General features: G+C 50.5%; 1 protein-coding gene across 1 annotated transcript in view; it reads left to right on the plus strand.

Annotated features, from left to right (window-relative positions):
- Positions 1-19,579, plus strand: part of ZC2HC1A (zinc finger C2HC-type containing 1A) — a 109,576-nt gene that overhangs the window by 43,922 nt on the left and 46,075 nt on the right. The window contains exons 2-3 of the mRNA XM_088471565.1: positions 430-497; positions 4,299-4,415. Coding sequence (XP_088327691.1) covers positions 430-497; positions 4,299-4,415 — 185 coding nt within the window. The remainder of the gene's footprint in view (positions 1-429; positions 498-4,298; positions 4,416-19,579) is intronic.

The raw sequence follows: 19,579 nt of genomic DNA on the forward strand, positions 1-19,579 counted from the left end.
CAGTTGTGTTTCTGGGTAGTAACGGGGCGTTCACAATTAGTGTTCATTCTAGGGTAAACAGCGGGCAGGGCACTGTCCTGGAGAAGGGATGTGGCCACTCTGGGTTGGGGCGTGGCTTTATGTCAGGCCCCTTGTTTGTCACTCTAGGGGGCATTCCCAGCACTTATGGAGATGCTGGGCTGCCCCCCAAGCTCTCCCCTCACTGAATAGATGCTGAGTGCATGACCTCTGTTCACCGGCTGTGATCGCTAAAACTTTGTGGCTGAAGGCAGGGCACATTGTCATTTTAAAATCAGACAGGGTGTGGTGCCAAGCTGAAACAGCCGAGCGGGAACACTACAATTTCAGTTGACTGTGTATGTAGCTAATAATTAAGACGATGGTGGATGCAACGGTGTGTTTATTGAAGATATTTGTCTTTTATCATAGAAAATTTTGCAATAGATGACCTCCGGGCCTGTAAGATATGCGGCAGAACGTTCATTCTTCCTACTTTGGTACGTATAATTGATCAGCAGAATTCCAGGGGTGTGTACATTTTTCCTTGTGGGTTTAAACCTATGGGATCAGAAATGCCAACATTTCATGTCTACCATATGTGATTTACATTATTACACTTTATTTTTTTCATTAGTGATTGATTAAAGATGGAGTAAGGTTAAACATAATGTATCTTTTATAACGAGAGAGAGAGAGAAATCTGGTAATAGAAAATATTGAATGTAAGAGGTCCATCATTAAAGTCTACATTCTAGATTGTTGTATAGCATGTGGTTATTGTACTTGCACAAATGGAGCTTTGGAAGAAGCTTCTCCAGGGGATTATTGATCCCTACGAAAAATGCAGAGTTCATATATAAGGACTTGAAAGAGAATGCAGAAAGAATCACCAACGGAAATGAATAGTTTAGGCAACATTTTGTGCTTTCCTGCATTCTGTATAAAGTCTATGGAGTCCATTTACTAAGCAGTGTTAGGAGACAGAGTGAAAAGTGATAAGGTGCCAACTGTCATTTTTCAAACATAGCCTGTGAGATGGCAGTTAGGAGCTGATTGGCTGGCACCTTATCACTTTTCACTCTGTTTCCTAACACTGCTTAGAAGGACCATTAATCCCTATATTTTTATCTTTCAGGTTCTAAGTAGTTATTTGCATAACCTGTATAGTCAGTGAAACAAATCATGTACTGTAGATTCAAATTGATCGCCTCCATCTTCCCTATTTATCATAACTATGAATACAGAATTACATAGCGCTTGTAATAAATTAGTATGAATATACTGTAGAATTTGAAGACCAAAATACAGGTACCTAATAAATCTGTAATGTCAGGATGACATAGGTGTTGTGTGTTCATGTGAGATTTGCTGCTTCCAAAATCATGAATGCTTCTATTATTAGATATCTAAGCCCTTGTTTAAAAATGAATGAGTGCATCATCTTGGAAGTAACAGCATATAAACTGCTGGAGTGCACTTACAGTTCCTCCTGACTTCACAGAACATGTTTTATTAATGATTTCTTTTAAGAGATTTATTCCTGTGATTCGTACAGAGAATGTGTCCCAGTGTATTGTAGGGGTCTGGTATAGAAGATCGACAGTGTCTAGATAGATACTGAATAAATATCAGATGGTAGACAGACAGTAGGTCGGTCAACAGGGACAAACTGTCGACGCATATGGTCGACATGAAGAAATAGTTGACAAAAATGGTTGGCACACTTTTTTATTACTATATAATTTAAGACTAATCTTCACTCTAACCCTCCCTCAACTGCAAAACGTAACCCTCCCCTTAGTGCTTAACCCTAACCGTCCCCTTCTGCAACCTTACCCTAACTGTCCCCTTCTGCAACCTAACCCTAACCGCCCCCTTCTGCAACCTAACCCTAACCGCCCCCTTCTGCAACCTAACCCTAACCGCCCCCTTCTGCAACCTAACCCTAACCGCCCCCTTCTGCAACCTAACCCTAACCGCCCCCTTCTGCAACCTAACCCTAACCGCCCCCTTCTGCAACCTAACCCTAACCGCCCCCTTCTGCAACCTAACCCTAACCGCCCCCTTCTGCAACCTAACCCTAACCGCCCCCTTCTGCAACCTAACCCTAACCGCCCCCTTCTGCAACCTAACCCTAACCGCCCCCTTCTGCAACCTAACCCTAACCGCCCCCTTCTGCAACCTAACCCTAACCGCCCCCTTCTGCAACCTAACCCTAACCGCCCCCTTCTGCAACCGGACTGCCCCCTTCTGCAACCGGACTGCCCCCTTCTGCAACCGGACTGCCCCCTTCTGCAACCGGACTGCCCCCTCCTGCAACCCTACCCTAACCGTCCCCTTCCGCAGCGTAATCCTAACCTTCTGGCAAGGGCCTAACCCTTACCATAACATTGAAAATGTTGAAAAAACATGTCGGCCATTTGTCCCTGTCAACCTTTTGTCAGGAGAGAAGAGTAATGTATGTACCTGGTTTACTCCAGAAGATGGTGGTAAATGCTAAAGTTACAATCTACCATTCATACACAACATGGTCCACCATTTACTATTGTATCTGTATACAGCTGAGTCTGAATCAGCATGCAAAGGCCCAGGATGCAGAGGCTGCAGCTTTTTTCCCATCCAAGTTCTGTTTACAGACTCCGTTGCACACAGACATACAAGTCTCACATATTAAATTAATCAGCACAGTCCTACTTAGTGCGATTTAGATGCATTTTCATAAAAAGAAAAATGCCTGACGCTAGCAGAGTTGCAGGGGACCTGACTGCTCACTCGTGCCAGGCATATCGCACTGCATGGCGTATAGAGGCTAGATGAGCTAGGACACTTCTGTACTAAACAACTGAGAAATAGGATGTATAGTGTTATGAATAATAAAATGACCAGTTTTGTTGGTTAATGCATGTTAGTGCGGCTGTTACCTTGCTGGGCAACCTGCAATCTGGGAGTCCTATGCAGCTCACCTGCTCAGCGCAAGCTCACCCAGGAAGGTCTGTTTAATTTGTGTCTCAGGCCAGTATTCCAGATGACAGGAGAATGAACACAAGACGTCTTGTCTCTATTGTAATACACCCAGTCTTTGCTCCTGCCTGTGTATTGTTTATGTGACTTACACTTATTGTTCTCTCATTTGTTCTGTGTACGGTCTAAAGGCTGGTGACTAAAACAGCATATATTACAACTGCTTTCTGATATTGTGCATATAAATGCTGATGTGTATGTAATCAAGCTTTCTAGATAAGAATACAATGATCTACTATGAAAATCATTACACATACATATGTAGAAGCTTTCACATCATGCAACATTTTCAGGGATGTGATGTAGGTCCTCTGAGCTTCCTAATGCAGCCAAGCATTAACCCTCTGAGTGTTCTCATGTGTCATTTTACTACAGGACATTGCGGCTTTTGCAAAGTTTATAGTGGAACGAAGCACAACACATGTAAACACTTTATAATACTACTAACAGTTGTTCACATTTCATATAAATCATCCTCTTTCAAGATTTTTACACTTTAAAGATCAATTTTACTATTACTACGTGGACCTTCAGTGCTGCATATCTCTCCACAACAGAGACGGGATCATGCTAAATACATAGGAGGGGACCCTGCCAATGTATTGTTATTGGGAAGGGAAGTTATTTAGCAAAGCTGATTTTTAAAGTGGAAAACGTGCCGCCCATCTATTACAGTAGACAATCTTTGATAATTAGCTTACGCACCACTATAGGGAGTGAGGAAAAATGATCATTAAGTGCCTTAGTCCGACCATTCCGGGGAGTACTTTGCGCTCATCGTGAAGAATTAAATTTCCCCCATATATAATAAATATGCTCAGCATCAAAATGTTCTAGATTTATGTTGATGGGGGGTTGGGTACAGAATCCCGACGCTGGCATCTCGACTGGGTCACAATGCCGACAGATGAAGGTAAGTAAATTACCCTTTCCCTACCCCTAACCCTCCCTCCCTCCCCACAGCCTAAACCTAACCTACACCCCCACAGCCTAAACCTAATCCTCCCACCTTAGTACCTAACATTCCCCCCCCCCCCTTCCATTTCCCTACTGCCTAACCCTAAGCCTCCCCCTAACCTCAATACTTATTATCGGGATGCCAGTGTCGGGATTCCTGCACTGGCATTGTGAGTGACAGCTTGGGTAATGATTACATCCTGTTAATGGTTGTAGCCAATTACAAGTGATAAATGTTGGATCACCGATTATTCCCTAGTGAAGCACTTTGCTTGTGTGGATAATATTGCCTTTCTCTATTTGACATTTCTCTTTGGTAGAAAAAACATATTCCAATTTGCCAAAAAGCTGCTGTTAAGAAAAGAAGAGTGTTTGACTCAAGCAGGCAGCGAGCAGAGGGAACAGAGATTTCTTTGGTCAAGCCCATAAAGCCAAGGGTAAGTGCATCACAAATCCTTTATTACAGCGTTTTGTCTTTGTGTTATGCCTTGGTAAGCATATGTCTCTCCGACGTCTCAGAAAAGCAGCATACCGTATTCTGGGCCTGATTCAGTATGGATCGCAATTGCGCAATGCAGCTGCGAAAATATGCTAATGCCTGCCACAGCTCAGCCAGCATAGAGACGCCCACTACTGCTTTCTCACATCCGTAATACCTCGCAGTTCTGTGTATACATCGGTAACATCGAAGCACATAAGTCTGTCAAGCACAATTACAGCAGGATGTCTGACCAGTCGCAGAAACTGCGAGTCTCGTTGCACGCAGTGAGTACTCAAGCTGCCTATGCCATCGCAGTTGCTAATTTATGTTCAAACGGACAGACAAAGCTGCGTTTCTCCAACCACTCCCCTGTTACCCCCCCAAACGCTCACGGCCTGTCACTCACTCTGTGATGGATTCCTCTCTGCGTCCGTAATCGCAGTGCAATCGCCGCACACACACAGTGCGACTTGTGCACAATGGTTAACAATCGCTCAATCTGCGTACGTCGTTGCAGTTGCGATCGCTGCTGAATCAAGCCCTCTGTACTGTTCTTCAGTGTGTTATTTAAGGTAGCACATAATATTGACGCAGAGGCAACTGGGCAGCACTTTGAGATACGTTGTGCAGAGCCAGCTGGGCAGCACTTTGAGATACGTTGTGCAGAGACAGCTGGGCAGCACCTTGGGATACAGGAGTGCAAAGACAGCTGGGCAGCACCTTGGGATACAGGAGTGCAGAGACCGCTGGGCAGCACCTTGGGATACAGGAGTGCAGAGACGGCTGGGCAGCACCTTGGGATACAGGAGTGCAGAGACCGCTGGGCAGCACTTTGAGATACGTTGTGCAGAGACAGCTGGGCAGCACCTTGGGATACAGGAGTGCAGAGACAACTGGGCAGCACCTTGGGATACAGGAGTGCAGAGACAACTGGGCAGCACCTTGGGATACAGGAGTGCAGAGACCGCTGGGCAGCACCTTGGGATACAGGAGTGCAGAGACCGCTGGGCAGCACCTTGGGATACAGGAGTGCAGAGACCGCTGGGCAGCACCTTGGGATACAGGAGTGCAGAGACCGCTGGGCAGCACCTTGGGATACAGGAGTGCAGAGACCGCTGGGCAGCACCTTGGGATACAGGAGTGCAGAGACGGCTGGGCAGCACCTTGGGATACAGGAGTGCAGAGACGGCTGGGCAGCACCTTGGGATACAGGAGTGCAGAGACGGCTGGGCAGCACCTTGGGATACAGGAGTGCAGAGACGGCTGGGCAGCACCTTGGGATACAGGAGTGCAGAGACGGCTGGGCAGCACCTTGGGATACAGGAGTGCAGAGACCGCTGGGCAGCATCTTGGGATACAGGAGTGCAGAGACGGCTGGGCAGCACCTTGGGATACAGGAGTGCAGAGACGGCTGGGCAGCACCTTGGGATACAGGAGTGCAGAGACGGCTGGGCAGCACCTTGGGATACAGGAGTGCAGAGACGGCTGGGCAGCACTTTGGGATACAGGAGTGCAGAGACGGCTGGGCAGCACCTTGGGATACAGGAGTGCAGAGACGGCTGGGCAGCACCTTGGGATACAGGAGTGCAGAGACGGCTGGGCAGCACCTTGGGATACAGGAGTGCAGAGACGGCTGGGCAGCACCTTGGGATACAGGAGTGCAGAGACCGCTGGGCATCACCTTGGGATACAGGAGTGCAGAGACCGCTGGGCATCACCTTGGGATACAGGAGTGCAGAGACCGCTGGGCAGCACCTTGGGATACAGGAGTGCAGAGACCGCTGGGCAGCACCTTGGGATACAGGAGTGCAGAGACAGCTGGGCAGCACCTTGGGATACAGGAGTGCAGAGACCGCTGGGCAGCACCTTGGGATACAGGAGTGCAGAGACCGCTGGGCAGCACCTTGGGATACAGGAGTGCAGAGACCGCTGGGCAGCACCTTGGGATACAGGAGTGCAGAGACCGCTGGGCAGCACCTTGGGATACAGGAGTGCAGAGACCGCTGGGCAGCACCTTGGGATACAGGAGTGCAGAGACCGCTGGGCAGCACCTTGGGATACAGGAGTGCAGAGACCGCTGGGCAGCACCTTGGGATACAGGAGTGCAGAGACAGCTGGGCTGCACCTTGGGATACAGGTCTGCAGATCAATCAAACTGTTGGGAAGAGTAGCGATAGATGCCCTGCATTCTGCTCCACTGTTTCATCTAATGTTGAAAAGTTACAAAGGTAAGGATATGTATGTATACCTGACTAATGGTGCATACACACGGTCAGATTTTTCTTCAGATCTCAACGATAACGATTTAAAAAATCGTTCATATCTGAAGGAAAATCTGACATATCTGTCAGATGAACGATTTGAACGATGCGCGTTCCCGATGGTCAGATAACGATATCTGACATCTGATGTGTTTGCAGTCAGACTTGGACGATTCTATTCATTTAAATGCAGTCAAAAATCGATCAAATCGTTCAAATCTTTGGTAAAATCGTTCATCTGACAGATCTGATATTACTCTCTGTACTTTAATCTCCCAGTCAGCTTAATATTGTGGGGGGAATTCAATTGTTTTATCACTGTGTTTTTACCAGTGATAAACATGTGTTTAGGTGTGATAAAATGTAGTCGCTATTCAATTGTACATTTTTTGGTCGTGATAATTGTGTTTTATCTCGCCTAAATTCCAGCTCATCTGTAACATGGCCAGGGCTATTCAATTGTTGTAAATTAGGCGTGATAAAAAATATTGGATGACCTATTTTTCACTTTATCACCTGTAATTTCTCACCAGCTCTAGGGGGTGTGAGTTTTTAATAAAAAGTGTTTTAATATTAGAATTGTATTAATATTTAACTTGTATGTAATTGTTTAGTGTTATTATCAATTATTCATCAAATATTTCAATAAAATACCTTTTGTTTGCCTCTTTCATCCCCCTCTTTTGAGTTGGTTTTCTTACAAGAAACTGCAGCTGTGAGGAGGGTTTGCAGACAGACCCCAACAGCTTGGGGACACAATTGTTTTGGGGGAGAGGGGTTGCAGATAATATTCAGACAAAGGGGATTCCTGTGGCTTAGAATACAGGCATCGGATTACCAAAGGTAAGTATCAGGGTTCGGGAGAAATTTAGGGGTTACACGTGTATGTGTGTGTGTGTGTGTATATATGTATATTTCTACTTCAGGGTCCATAGGGTATCCACAGGATACCTTGGGTATAGGTGATGACGTCAGTCTTCAGGCACCACAGAGTTAAAGTTTTCAGCCTCCCAGGATGCATCTGGGTCCCTCTCCTATACCCCGCCCCCGGGCCAAGGCATCTCAGTTTCGTCGGTGCCTGGCCGGAGTCGGAGGCACTGTGCAGAGGGGGGCTATGAAGAGCCCCATAAGTTTCTTTTAAAGGCAGCGCTGGCTGCACATCTGGGAGTACAGCATGGACAGTCAGTACTGACGTCCATGCCGTCTCCCCTACACCCCGCCGGTACCAGAACGCCGGTACTGATCCGGGGATGCTGGTAGACATCTGGGGTCACGGCTAGCGGTGTCCCCAGATGTTTTGGACCATGGCCGGATCCAAGGGGATGCAGGTAAGCAGCGGGGTCCCGCGGTGGGTCCCCGCTGGTCACATGGTCCTGAGTCCCCAGGCAGGGGGCTCCCTGGGGACTGGCTGCAGCGTGGAGCCAGGCGACCAACCTGCGCTTCCACTACCCCCTGGGACAGCGGGCCGCTGCTGAGCGGCATGCGCTGCGGCGTCCCAGGGGTTAAATGCATGCCAGGGGAGCGCGCTTTCCCTGTCTCACAGCCGGCGCCTCCCCTGCTGCACACAGCCTCTCTGCTCTGCCTGATTGGCCACAGTGTGTCAGCTGTCCTCCCCAGGCCGGCCTCCTTCATCTTCTGCTCCTCGGTGGCCATCTTTAAAGCATGGTGAACACTGCTGGAAGCCTGTGAGCGGTGGCATTGCGGTCTGGGTCCCCCAGCATACCTCTCCTCTGTTTGTCACAGGTCAGTGTATGCAGCGCTGAGTCCTACCAGCCTGAGGGTCTGAGTAGTTGAGAATCAGCGCTAATAGTGCAGGGATTTGTTTCTTCTGCATTGTATGTGACTGAACTGCTAGCCTGCTGTCTGTACTTTCACTTTCTACTGTCAGCTTTATTACTGTCCCTGATCTTGCTCTGCTCAAAGCCCTTGCGGTGCGCGGTGTGCAGGGTGTTATTCACACTATACCAATACGTATAGGTGTGAGTGTCACATACTTACCATCATGTCTGAGACTGATTTTCCTCTCCAGCTCATGTGTACTAAATGTAAGGTACCAATAGCGGAGGGGGAGGGTAACGCGGAGGGGTTATGCCCCCAGTGCCTGGCACTGTCACGGCCGATTATGGTCACGGTCCCGGTACAGGAACCTCCCTGGGCTTGTTTCGCTAAGGCGCTTACAACCCTTGTGGGCCAGCTAGCTCTGCCACCTGCGTTTACCCAGACGGGTTTGTCCCAGCAGTCAGTGGTGTCGTCACCCATGCGGGAGTTCCCGAGACAATTGATGGTACCCCACAGTCTCCCTGTCCCTTCCCAGGTTTCTCCAGAGCCTGCGTGGGTTAATACTCTTAACTACATCGGTTCAGCAATTGTCCGATGTTTTACAGGGGGAGTCTGTGTTGCGGCCTCATAACGGCCGGTGGCGTCTTTATCTGCTCCTTATGGGGATGACAATGAGACGTCAGATCATGGGGAGATTCTGGATCTATCTGACCAAGAACCTCTCCGTACCAAAGAGCCGGACGCTAAGTCCAAGGTGTATATCCCTGGTCTTATTCGAGCGGTCCGCTCGGCTTTAGTTATTGAGGATATTGATCCTTTGGTGGCCACATTCATATATGCCTTTTTAAGGATATTAAGGGTGAGGCTACGGTTTTCCCTCTTTCTGATCAATTAGTGGATCATTTAGAGGAGGCGTGGAAAAATCCAGGTAAACGGTTTCAGCCCCAGAGACGCTTAGCCGTGGCTTATCCGTTTGCGGTCAATTATTTTTCTAAGCGGGAATCCCCTACGCAAGTGGATTCACATGTCACACGCCTAGTCAAAAGTGCCACGTTGCCTATGCCTTCGATGTCATCCTTGAAGGATGTCACTGACCGCAAGGTGGAGATCTGCCTCAAATCCGTTTATTCCCTTGCAGGGAAGCATCCAGACCGGCTCTGGCCGTGTGTTGGGTAGCCAGAGCTATGGAGCGCTGGGCGGATAATTTGGAGGCGTCTTTGGACTCTGACTGTTCGGCTGAACAGACCGAGTTGGTGGGCAATCTCCGAGACTCGGCCACTTGCATTAATGAAGCGGCTTTAGATATTTGTATGCTCACCTCTAGGATCTCCTCTGCAGCTGTGGCTGCTCGTCGCACCTTATGGTTGCGTTCTTGGAAAGTGTACGCGGATTCCAAAAAGGGATTAGAAGGTCTGGACAGGTACTATTTGGTCCAGATCTGGACAAAATTGTAGTTACGTTGGCAGCAGCAAAATCTGCATGTCTTCTGACTGCTACGATTCCTTCTAGTGCTGGTGGGTCGTCCTTTTGGCCTCACAGGGCCCAAGGTAGGCCTAAAGTACAGTCCTTTCCACGGCAGGCTGGGGCCAAGAAATTGTCCAAGCCCAAGAAACAGGTCTGGAGTACCAGACGTCCGGCTCCTAGGTCAGATAACAAACCTGCGGCCTGACGGTCCAGGCCTCCTTTTGGGGGACCCCAAAGTGGGGGGCGCCTGCTTCAGTTCGCCCGGTGCTGGTCGCAGTGCATGTTCCAATTTCCCAGAGGGGCCTGGGTTTCTATTCCATTCTATTTTTGGTGCAGAAACCCAATGGGTCTTACTGTTCAATACTAAACCTAAAGGCCCTCAGCAAGTCCTTGAGGGTGCCTCTGTTTCGGATGGAGACCCTGCGGTCCATTATTCTGGCACTGGAACCTGGGGACTACATGGTGTCATTGGACATCCAGGACGCTTACCTGCATGTCCCTATTCTTTTGCGCCATCAGCAGTTCCTCAAATTGGCAATCTGCAACGAACATTTCCAGTTCCGGGCACTGCCTTTTGGCCTGGTGACTGCTCCACGGGTATTCACCAAGGTCATGGCGGTCATGGCGGCTCTCCTGCGGACGCAGGGAGTCCGACTGTTGCCTTATCTGGACGACCTCCTGTTGATAGCGGGGTCTCCAGAGCTTCTTTTACACCATCTGGATCTGACGATTGCGGTACTGCAATGTCACGGCTGGTTGACAAACTGGCAGAGGTCCACTCTCACCCCGTCTCAGAGGATCCTGCACCTCGGGGCCTTATTGGACTCCAGGCAGCAGTGGATCTTTGTGACGGAGGAAAAGATCCTTGCTTTGTAGTTGAGGGTGCGCAGTTGTCTGCAGTGTCGTCGAGTGTCGATACACTTGGCAAAGAGGTTATTGGGCTCAATGGTGTCGGTATTCGACATGGTGGAGTACGCCCAATGTCACTCCAAACCTCTGCTGCTATTGATCCGGTCCAGATGGAATGGATTGCCTCAGTGTCTCAAGTCCCAGACGATGGGGCTCACTCCGGATGTTCGCCTGTCTCTAACCTGGTGTTTGCAGACGACCCACCTCAACAAGGGTCGCCCGTTCTGGGTGGCGAACTGGGTCCTGTTAACAACGGACGCCAGTCTCCGGTGCTGGGGAGCTGTCACGGGTCCACACTTGTTTCAGGGCAGGTGGACTCGGGCGGTAGCGGAGCTTCCAATAAACATTTTGGAGCTCCATGCGGTGTCAAGAGCTCTCCAGCGGGCACAGCCGGTTCTCCAGGGTCACCCTGTGCAGGTCCCGTCGGACAACGCCACCACGGTGGCCTATTTAAACCAGCAAGGAGGAACCGGGAGAGTGGTCTTTATACCAGGACGTCTTTCGGAGTCTGGTGGACAAGTGGGGTCTTCCAGAGATAGACCTCATGGCGTCCCGACACAACAACAAGTTGCCGGTGTACGGGTCTCGAACATGAGACGAAAAGGCGTCTCTGGTGTATGCCCTGTCCGTCTAGTAGACGTTCCAGTTTGCCTACCTTTTCCCTCCGTTTTCCCTTCCGCGGGTATTACGGAAATTCAAATCAAGAAGGAGGTACGCTACTGTTGATAGCTTCCGAGTGGCCCAGACGGCACTGGTTCTCCGACCTCTAGAGTCTGTCAGTAGACGTTCCTCTGAGGTTACCATTATGACCGAATCTGCTGTCATAGGGTCCTTGTCTTCACCCGGACCTGACTCGGTGTGGCTGTTGAAACGGTCATGCTAAGGTCCAGAGGGTTTTTCTAGCTCCGTGGTGCAAACCATACTAAGAGCTCGTAAACCTTCCTCGGCAAGAATCTACCATCGTGTGTGGCATACTTTCTTCCGGTGGTGTAGACCTAGAGGGTATTCCCTTAGGGAGTTCCGCCTGTCTAGGGTGTTGGCTTTCCTACAGGCTGGACTGGATCATGGGCTTCGCCTGGCTTCTCTGAAAGTGCAGGTGTCTGCCCTGTCAGTCTGGTTTCATCGTAGGATTGCTGCGCTCTCTGATGTGCACACCTTTATGCGAGGTGTTCTTCGCATTCAGCCACCTTTTGTTCCACCGGTGGCGCCTTGGAATTGGGCTGTGGTCCTGAGAGTTCTCTAGGGGCCGCCGTTTGAACCACTGGACTCAGTGGACTTTAAATGGCTTACAGCTGAAACCATATTCCTTCTGGCCATTGCCTCGGCCAGACGGATTTCGGATTTAGGGGTTCTCTCTTGTAGACCCCCTTTTCTGATTTTTCTTAGGAATAGGGCGGTGCTTCGCACTCGTCCGGGATTCCTTCCCGAAGTGGTATCCAGTTTTCACATCAATGAAGAAATTGTTGTGCCGGCTTTCAATTCACCTGGACTTTCAGTGGGTGACGCCACTTGGGATGTTGTGCGGGCATTGAGAATTTATGTTGACCGCACTTCTTCTTTTAGGAAGTCGGACGCCTTGTTTGTCCTCTATGGCTTCCGTAAAAAGGGTTGGCCTGCTTCAAAGTAGACTTTGGCAGGCTGTATTCGTATGGCAATTTCAGAAGCTTATCTTCATGAAGGTCTTCCAGTTCCCTCCTTGGTGAGGGCTCATTCCACTAGGTCTGTGGGTCCTTCATTTGCAACTAGACGTGGTGCCTCTGCAGTTCAGATCTGCAAGGCTGCTACGTAGTCTTCTGTCAATACCTTTGTGAGGTATTACGCTTTTGACATCTTTGCCTCTCAGGATGCTTCCTTCGGGCGGCGGATTCTCCTCTCAGCACAGGAGCGTCCCCACCCTTAAAGGATACTGCTTTGGGACATCCCCAAGGTATCCTGTGGATACCCTATGGACCCTGAAGTAGAAAATATGAGATATGGTAAGAACTTACCCTTGTTATCTCTATTTCTACGAAGTCCATAGGGTTCCACAGGACTCCCGCCCTGTCGCACCTGTACTGCAGATGGGCTTTATTCTGGTCACCGGTTTTTCCGTCTCCCTATGGTGAGAATGTAATTCCTGTGAGTGTCCAGATTTTTTTTATTTTCTTCTCTCTCTTTCTTCTCCTCCTCCGGCCTATGGCTTGTGACGTAACTGAGATGCCTTGGCCCGGGGGCGGGGTATAGGAGAGGGACCCAGATGCGTCCTGGGAGGCTGAAAACTTTAAGTCTGTGGTGCCTGAAGACTGACGTCATCACCTATACCCAAGGTATCCTGTGGAACCCTATGGACTTCGTAGAAATAGAGATAACAAGGGTAAGTTCTTACCATATCTCATATTATATATATATATATATATATATATATATATATATATTATATAAAAACCGCACTCCCGTGCCAGGTCTCAGGAAGTCCAATCCATTTGGACCCCCATATATATTGTAGATTTATGGGAGAGCGCTCACCAGACTTCACAAATTTCCATCAGAGTTGTATCAAAAAAATCCAATTTTTAATCCATAAGCATAGTCGACGTTTCTGCTCCCACAGAGCCTTTGTCAAGACTGAACAGACAAAGAATCTCCCTTCATACAGACAGTATATAAAAGTATGTGCATCCTTGGGTACTATTTATACCTGAGTTTAATTACAATCGGGATCACCTGTGTGACGCCACCGGAAGTGGTACAAAGATCGATTAAGAGAAATTCCGGTAAGAAGTCGGAGGTGATTTTTTGTAAGTAGCTGGGCCTTGTACAAGGATCCGATACATAGATACGAGGTAAATATCGTGGGTATATTGAGATTAGGACAATAGAACCTGTCGGTATGGGCTCCAGTATGAATAAGAGTACTGCGCTAGCCACTTGATTAGTGTGACATCACTTCCGGTGGCGTCACACAGTTGATCCCGATTGTAATTAAACTCAGGTATAAATAGTACCCAAGGATGCACATACTTTTATACTGTCTGTATGAAGGGAGATTCTTTGTCTGTTCAGTCTTGACAAAGGCTCTGTGGGAGCAGAAACGTCGACTATACTTATGGATTAAAAATTGGATCTTTTTGATACAACTCTGATGGAAATTTGTGAAGTCTGGTGAGCGCTCTCCCATAAATCTACAATATATATATATATATATATTATATACACACACACACTCATTCACCAAATTGTGTGTATATATGTATGTACTGTGTATATGTGTGTGTGTATATATGTATGTATATATATATATATATATATATATATATAATTTTGTTTATAGAGGTGAAGGACGGTCCCTTTCTTTGCAAAGAATGTATGGACATTTGCTATGAAATCGATACACTGAGGGTGCCGTTCCTTCACCTCTATAAACAATTTTCTATATATGGTTTTTCTGAATAGATCATATCCAGGAAGGATTGGCAGCCACCTTACGAGGGAGTGTGTTTTTTTGGGTTATTTGCTTTTACGTCACCTGACTTTCTAGCTTTAGGGCGCCACTTACACCACTTTTTTCATATATATTTCTACTTCAGGGTCCATAGGGTATCCACAGGATACCTTGGGGTATAGGTGTGACGTCAGTCATCGGGCACCATAGAGTTAAGCTTTCAGCCTCCCAGGATGCACTAGGGTCCCCCTCCTATACCCCGCCCCCGAGCCAAGGCACCTCAGTTTTAGTTTGGTGCCCGGCCGGAGTCGGGTGCACCTGTTGGAGTGGGGGCTAAGAAGAGCCCCTGAAGTTTTCCTGCATGCAGCTGTGGCTGCACATCTGGATGTGCAGCATGGACAGTCAGTCCTGACATCCATGCTGTCTTCCCTACACCCCCGCTGGTACCAGAACGCCGGTACCGATCCGGGGATGCTGGTGAGCATCTGGGGTCACAGCTAGCGGTGACCCCAGATGTTCCGGACCATGGCCGGAATCAAGGGGGACAGCAAGGTAAGCAGCGGGGTCCCGCGGTGGATCCCCGCTGTTACATGGTCCAGAGTCCCCAGGCAGGGGGCTCCCTGGGGACTGGCTGCAGCGTGGAGCCAGGTATATAACCTGCGCTTCCACTACCCCCCTGGGACAGCGGACCGCAGCAGAGCGGTAGCACTGCGGCGTCCCGGGGGCTACATGCATGCCAGGGGAGCGCGCCTTCCCTGTCTCACAGCCGGGGCCTCCCCCGCTGCACACAGCCCTCTCTGCAACACGCCGACTGGCCCTGTGGAAGCGCTCCTCCCCCAGGCCAGTCTCCTCTCTGCTCCTCGGCGGCCATCTTCCAGAACGCATGGTGAACGCTGCTGGAAGCCTGGACGGAGGCATCGTGGTCTGGGTCCCCCCGCTTACCTCTCCTCCGCTGTGGTCAGGTCTGTGTATGCAGCGCTGTGTCCTACCAGACTCTGTGTCTGTGTAGTTGATTTGTCAGCGCTGGTTAGTGCAGGAATTGATTTTCTTTGCATTTGTATGTGACTGTGCTAGCGCTGCTGCCTGTATCTTCTATTCTGACTGTCAGCCTTATTACTGTCCCTGTTCTTTCTGCTAAGCCCTTGCGGTGCGGTGCTGCAGGGTGGTCTCTCGCCTTTTTCAAAAACAATTGGTGAGAGGGGTCACATACTTTGTACCATCATGTCTGAAAGTGATTTTCCTCTCCGGCTACAGTGTACTACGTGTAAAGTACCTTTAGCGGAGGGGGAGGGTAGCGCGGAGGGCCTCTGCCCGCAGTGTTTGTCTATGGCGCGGGCTATTACGGTTACAGCACCGGTACAGGAGCCACCCTGGGCTTGTTTCGCTCAGGCGCTTACAACCTTAGTGGGCCAGTTAGCTCCGCAGCCCGCGTTTACGCAGGTGGGTTTGTCCCAGCAATCAGTGGTGTCGTCACCCATGCAGGGCTTCCCAAGACAATTGGTGGTACCCCGCAGTCTCCCTATTTCCCCTCTCCCGGTTTCTCAGGAGCCGGCATGGGTTAACTCCCTGACGAGTTCTGTACAGCACTTGTCGGATGTGTTGCAGGGGGAGGCTGTGATGCGGCCACATAAACGGCCGGTGGCGTCTCTGTCTGCTCCTTATGAGGATGACGAAGGGACGTCTGATGATGGGGAGATTCTGGATCCTTACGATCAGGAACCTCTCCATACTAAGGACGCTGACGCTAGGTCCAAGGTGTACATTCCTGGACTTATTCGGGCGGTCCACACAGCCTTGGTGATTGAGGACGAAGTTCCCCCAGCTGCTAAATCCAAGTATGCCTTTTTTAAGGATGTGAAGGGTGACGCCACAGTCTTTCCTCTTTCGGGTCAGTTAGTGGACCATTTAGAGGAGGCGTGGAAACAGCCTGGCAAGCGATACCAGCCGCAGAGGTGCCTAGCGGTGGCTTATCCGTTCGCGGATAATTATTTTGCTAAGTGGGAATCCCCTCCACAGGTGGATTCTCATGTGACACGTCTTGTCCGTAGTGCCACATTGCCGATGCCATCCATGTCCTCCCTTAAGGATGCTACGGACTGCAAGGTGGAGATCTGCCTGAAGTCCGCTTATTCCCTTGCGGAGGGGGGCAGCGCGGCCGGCTATGGCCATTTGCTGGGTTACCAGAGCGATGGAGCGCTGGTCGGGTCCTTTGATTCCGACTGTCCGGCCGAACAGACGGAGTTGATTGGTAATCTCCGTGATTCGGCCACTTATATCAACGAGGCGGCCTTAGACATTAGTACCCTGGTGTCTCGAATTTCTTCGGCAGCGGTGGCTGCTCGTCGCACCTTGTGGTTGCGATCCTGGAAGGCGGATGCTGATTCCAAAAAGGGTTTGGAGGCGTTGCCCTTTAACGGAGAAGTTCTCTTCGGTCCAGATCTGGACAAGATTGTGGCCACACTGGCGGCAGCCAAATCGGCATGTCTCCCGTCGGCCGCTGTTCCTTCTGGTTCAGGACCATCGTCCTTTCGGTCTTATAGGGCCCAGGGCAGGCCCAAACCACAGTCCTTTCCCCGACAGGCTGGTCCCAAGAAATCGGCCAAGCCCCGGAAGCAGGCGTGGAGTACCAGACGTCCGGCCCCTAAGCCTGATGACAAGCCTGCGGCCTGACGGTCCGGGCCTCCCTTTGGGGGATCCCAAAGTGGGAGGCCGCCTGCTGCAGTTCGCCCGGTGTGCGTCGGTCACCACGACAGACACTTGGGTTCTCGAGGTGGTCTCTCACGGGTACGCCCTCTCTTTCCGGCACAGACCCCCGGCTCGATTTTTCACCACGGGTCTACCATCAGACCGGAACAAAGCCACGGAGCTGCGGAAGGTCTTGCACACTATGCTCCAGTCTGGAGTTATAGTGCCTGTTCCATTCTCCCAGAGGGGCCAGGGTTTCTATTCAAATCTTTTTTTGGTGCAGAAACCCAATGGGTCGTATCGTCCGATTCTCAACCTCAAAGCTCTCAACAAGTCTTTGCGGGTGCCGAAGTTTCGGATGGAGACCCTACGGTCCATCATTCTGGCGCTGGAACCTGGGGACTACATGGTGTCATTGGACATACAGGACGCTTACCTGCATGTCCCTATTCTTTTGCGCCATCAACACTTCCTCAGATTTGCAATCCGCAGCGACCACTTTCAGTTTCGGGCGTTACCTTTTGGCCTGGCGACAGCACCGCGTGTGTTCACCAAGGTGATGGCGGTCATGGCGGCTTCTCTGCGGCTGCAGGGAGTCCGCATGTTGCCGTACTTGGACAACCTTTTATTAGTGGCAGGATCTCCGGAGCTCCTTCTGCGCCACTTGGACCTGACCATTGCGCTACTGCAACGGCATGGCTGGTTAAAAAACTGGCAGAAGTCCACTCTAATCCCGTCTCGGCGGATTCTGCACCCTGGAACCTTATTGGACTCTGGACAGCAAAGGATCTTTGTGACGGGGGAAAAGATCTCTGCTTTATAGTCGAGGGTGCGCAGTTGTCTTCACAGCCGCCGGGTGTCTCTACACTCGGCGATGAGGTTACTGGGCTCCATGGTGTCGGTGTTCGACATGGTGGAATATGCCCAGTTTCACTCCAGATCTCTGCAGCACCTGATCCTGTCCAAGTGGAATGGGCTGCCTCAGTCTCTAAAGTCCCAGACGATAGTGCTCACCCCGGAGGTTCGCCTGTCCCTTGCCTGGTGGTTGCAGACGACCCATCTCAGCAGGGGACGTCCGTTCTGGGTACCAAATTGGGTCCTGTTGACAACGGACGCCAGTCTTTGGGGCTGGGGAGCAGTTTCGGGTCCACACTTGTTCCAGGGCAGGTGGACGCCGACAGAAGCGGAGCTTCCAATAAATATCTTGGAACTCCGTGCGGTCTTCAATGCTCTCCAGCAGGCACATCGGGTTCTCCAGGGTCGCCCGATGCAGGTCCAGTCGGACAACGCTACCACCGTGGCCTACATAAACCGGCAAGGAGGAACCTGAAGTCGGGCGGCTCTCGTAGAGGTGTCTCGGATCCTGGTATGGGCGGAGCGCAATCTTCCGGCCATATCAGCTGTCTTCATCCCGGGAGTGCTAAATTGGGAGGCGGACTTTCTAAGTCGCCAGGACGTTCATCCGGGGGAATGGTCCCTGCACCCGGACGTTTTTCAGCTGCTGGTGGACAAGTGGGGTCTTCCAGAGATCGACCTCATGGCGTCCCGGCACAACAACAAGTTGCCGGTGTACGGGTCTCGCACAAGAGACGAAGAGGCGTCTCTGGTGGATGCTCTGTCCGTCCGGTGGACGTTCCGGTACGCATACATGTTTCCTCCGGTTTCCCTTCTTCCACGGGTAATCCGGAAATTCAAACAGGAAGGAGGGACGCTCCTGTTGATAGCTCCCGCGTGGCCCAGACGGCACTGGTTCTCAGACCTTCAGGGTCTGTCCGTGGACAGTCCTCTGCGGTTGCCGCTACGACCGGACCTTCTGTCGCAGGGTCCTTGTCTTCACCCGGACCTGACTCGGCTGTCTTTGACGGCGTGGCTGTTGAGACGGCCATGCTGAGGTCCCGGGGGTTTTCCAGCTCTGTACTGCGTACCATGTTACGAGCTCGGAAACCGTCTTCCGCGAGGATATACCATTGCGCGTGGCATACGTTCTTCCAGTGGTGTCGACCGAGAGGTTATGCACTGCGGGAGTTTCGTCTGTCTCGGATACTCGCCTTCCTACAAGTGGGACCAGATCATGGGCTTCGCCTTGCTTCTTTGAAGGTACAGGTTTCGGCCCTGTCTGTCTGGTTTCACCGTAGGATTGATACAATCCTGGATGTGCGCACCTCTATGCAAGGTGTTCTCCGCATTCAGCCACCCTTTGTTCCACCTGTGGCGCCTTGGGATTTGGCTGTGGTCCTGAGGGCTCTCCAGGGACCGCCGTTTGAACCACTGGGCTCAGTGGATCTTAAATGGCTAACAGCTAAGACTGTTTTCCTTCTGGCCATAGCTTCGGCCAGACGTGTTTCTGATTTAGGGGCTCTTTCTTGTAGACCCCCTTTCTTGATTTTTCATGGGAACAGGGCAGTGCTCCGCACTCGGCCTGAATTTCTTACCAAAGTTGTTTCCCAGTTTCATGTTAACGAGGAAATAGTTGTTCTGGCCTTTAACTCACCTGGTCTTTCAGTGGGTGAGGCCACTTTGGATGTTGTGCGGGCCTTAAGGACTTATGTTGACTGCACTTCTTCGTTTAGGAAGTCGGACGTCTTGTTTGTCCTTTATGGC

Source organism: Taudactylus pleione, unplaced genomic scaffold (assembly GCF_031769625.1).
Source record: "Taudactylus pleione unplaced genomic scaffold, aTauple2 ptg000114l, whole genome shotgun sequence".
Taxonomy (NCBI): Eukaryota; Metazoa; Chordata; class Amphibia; order Anura; family Myobatrachidae; genus Taudactylus; species Taudactylus pleione.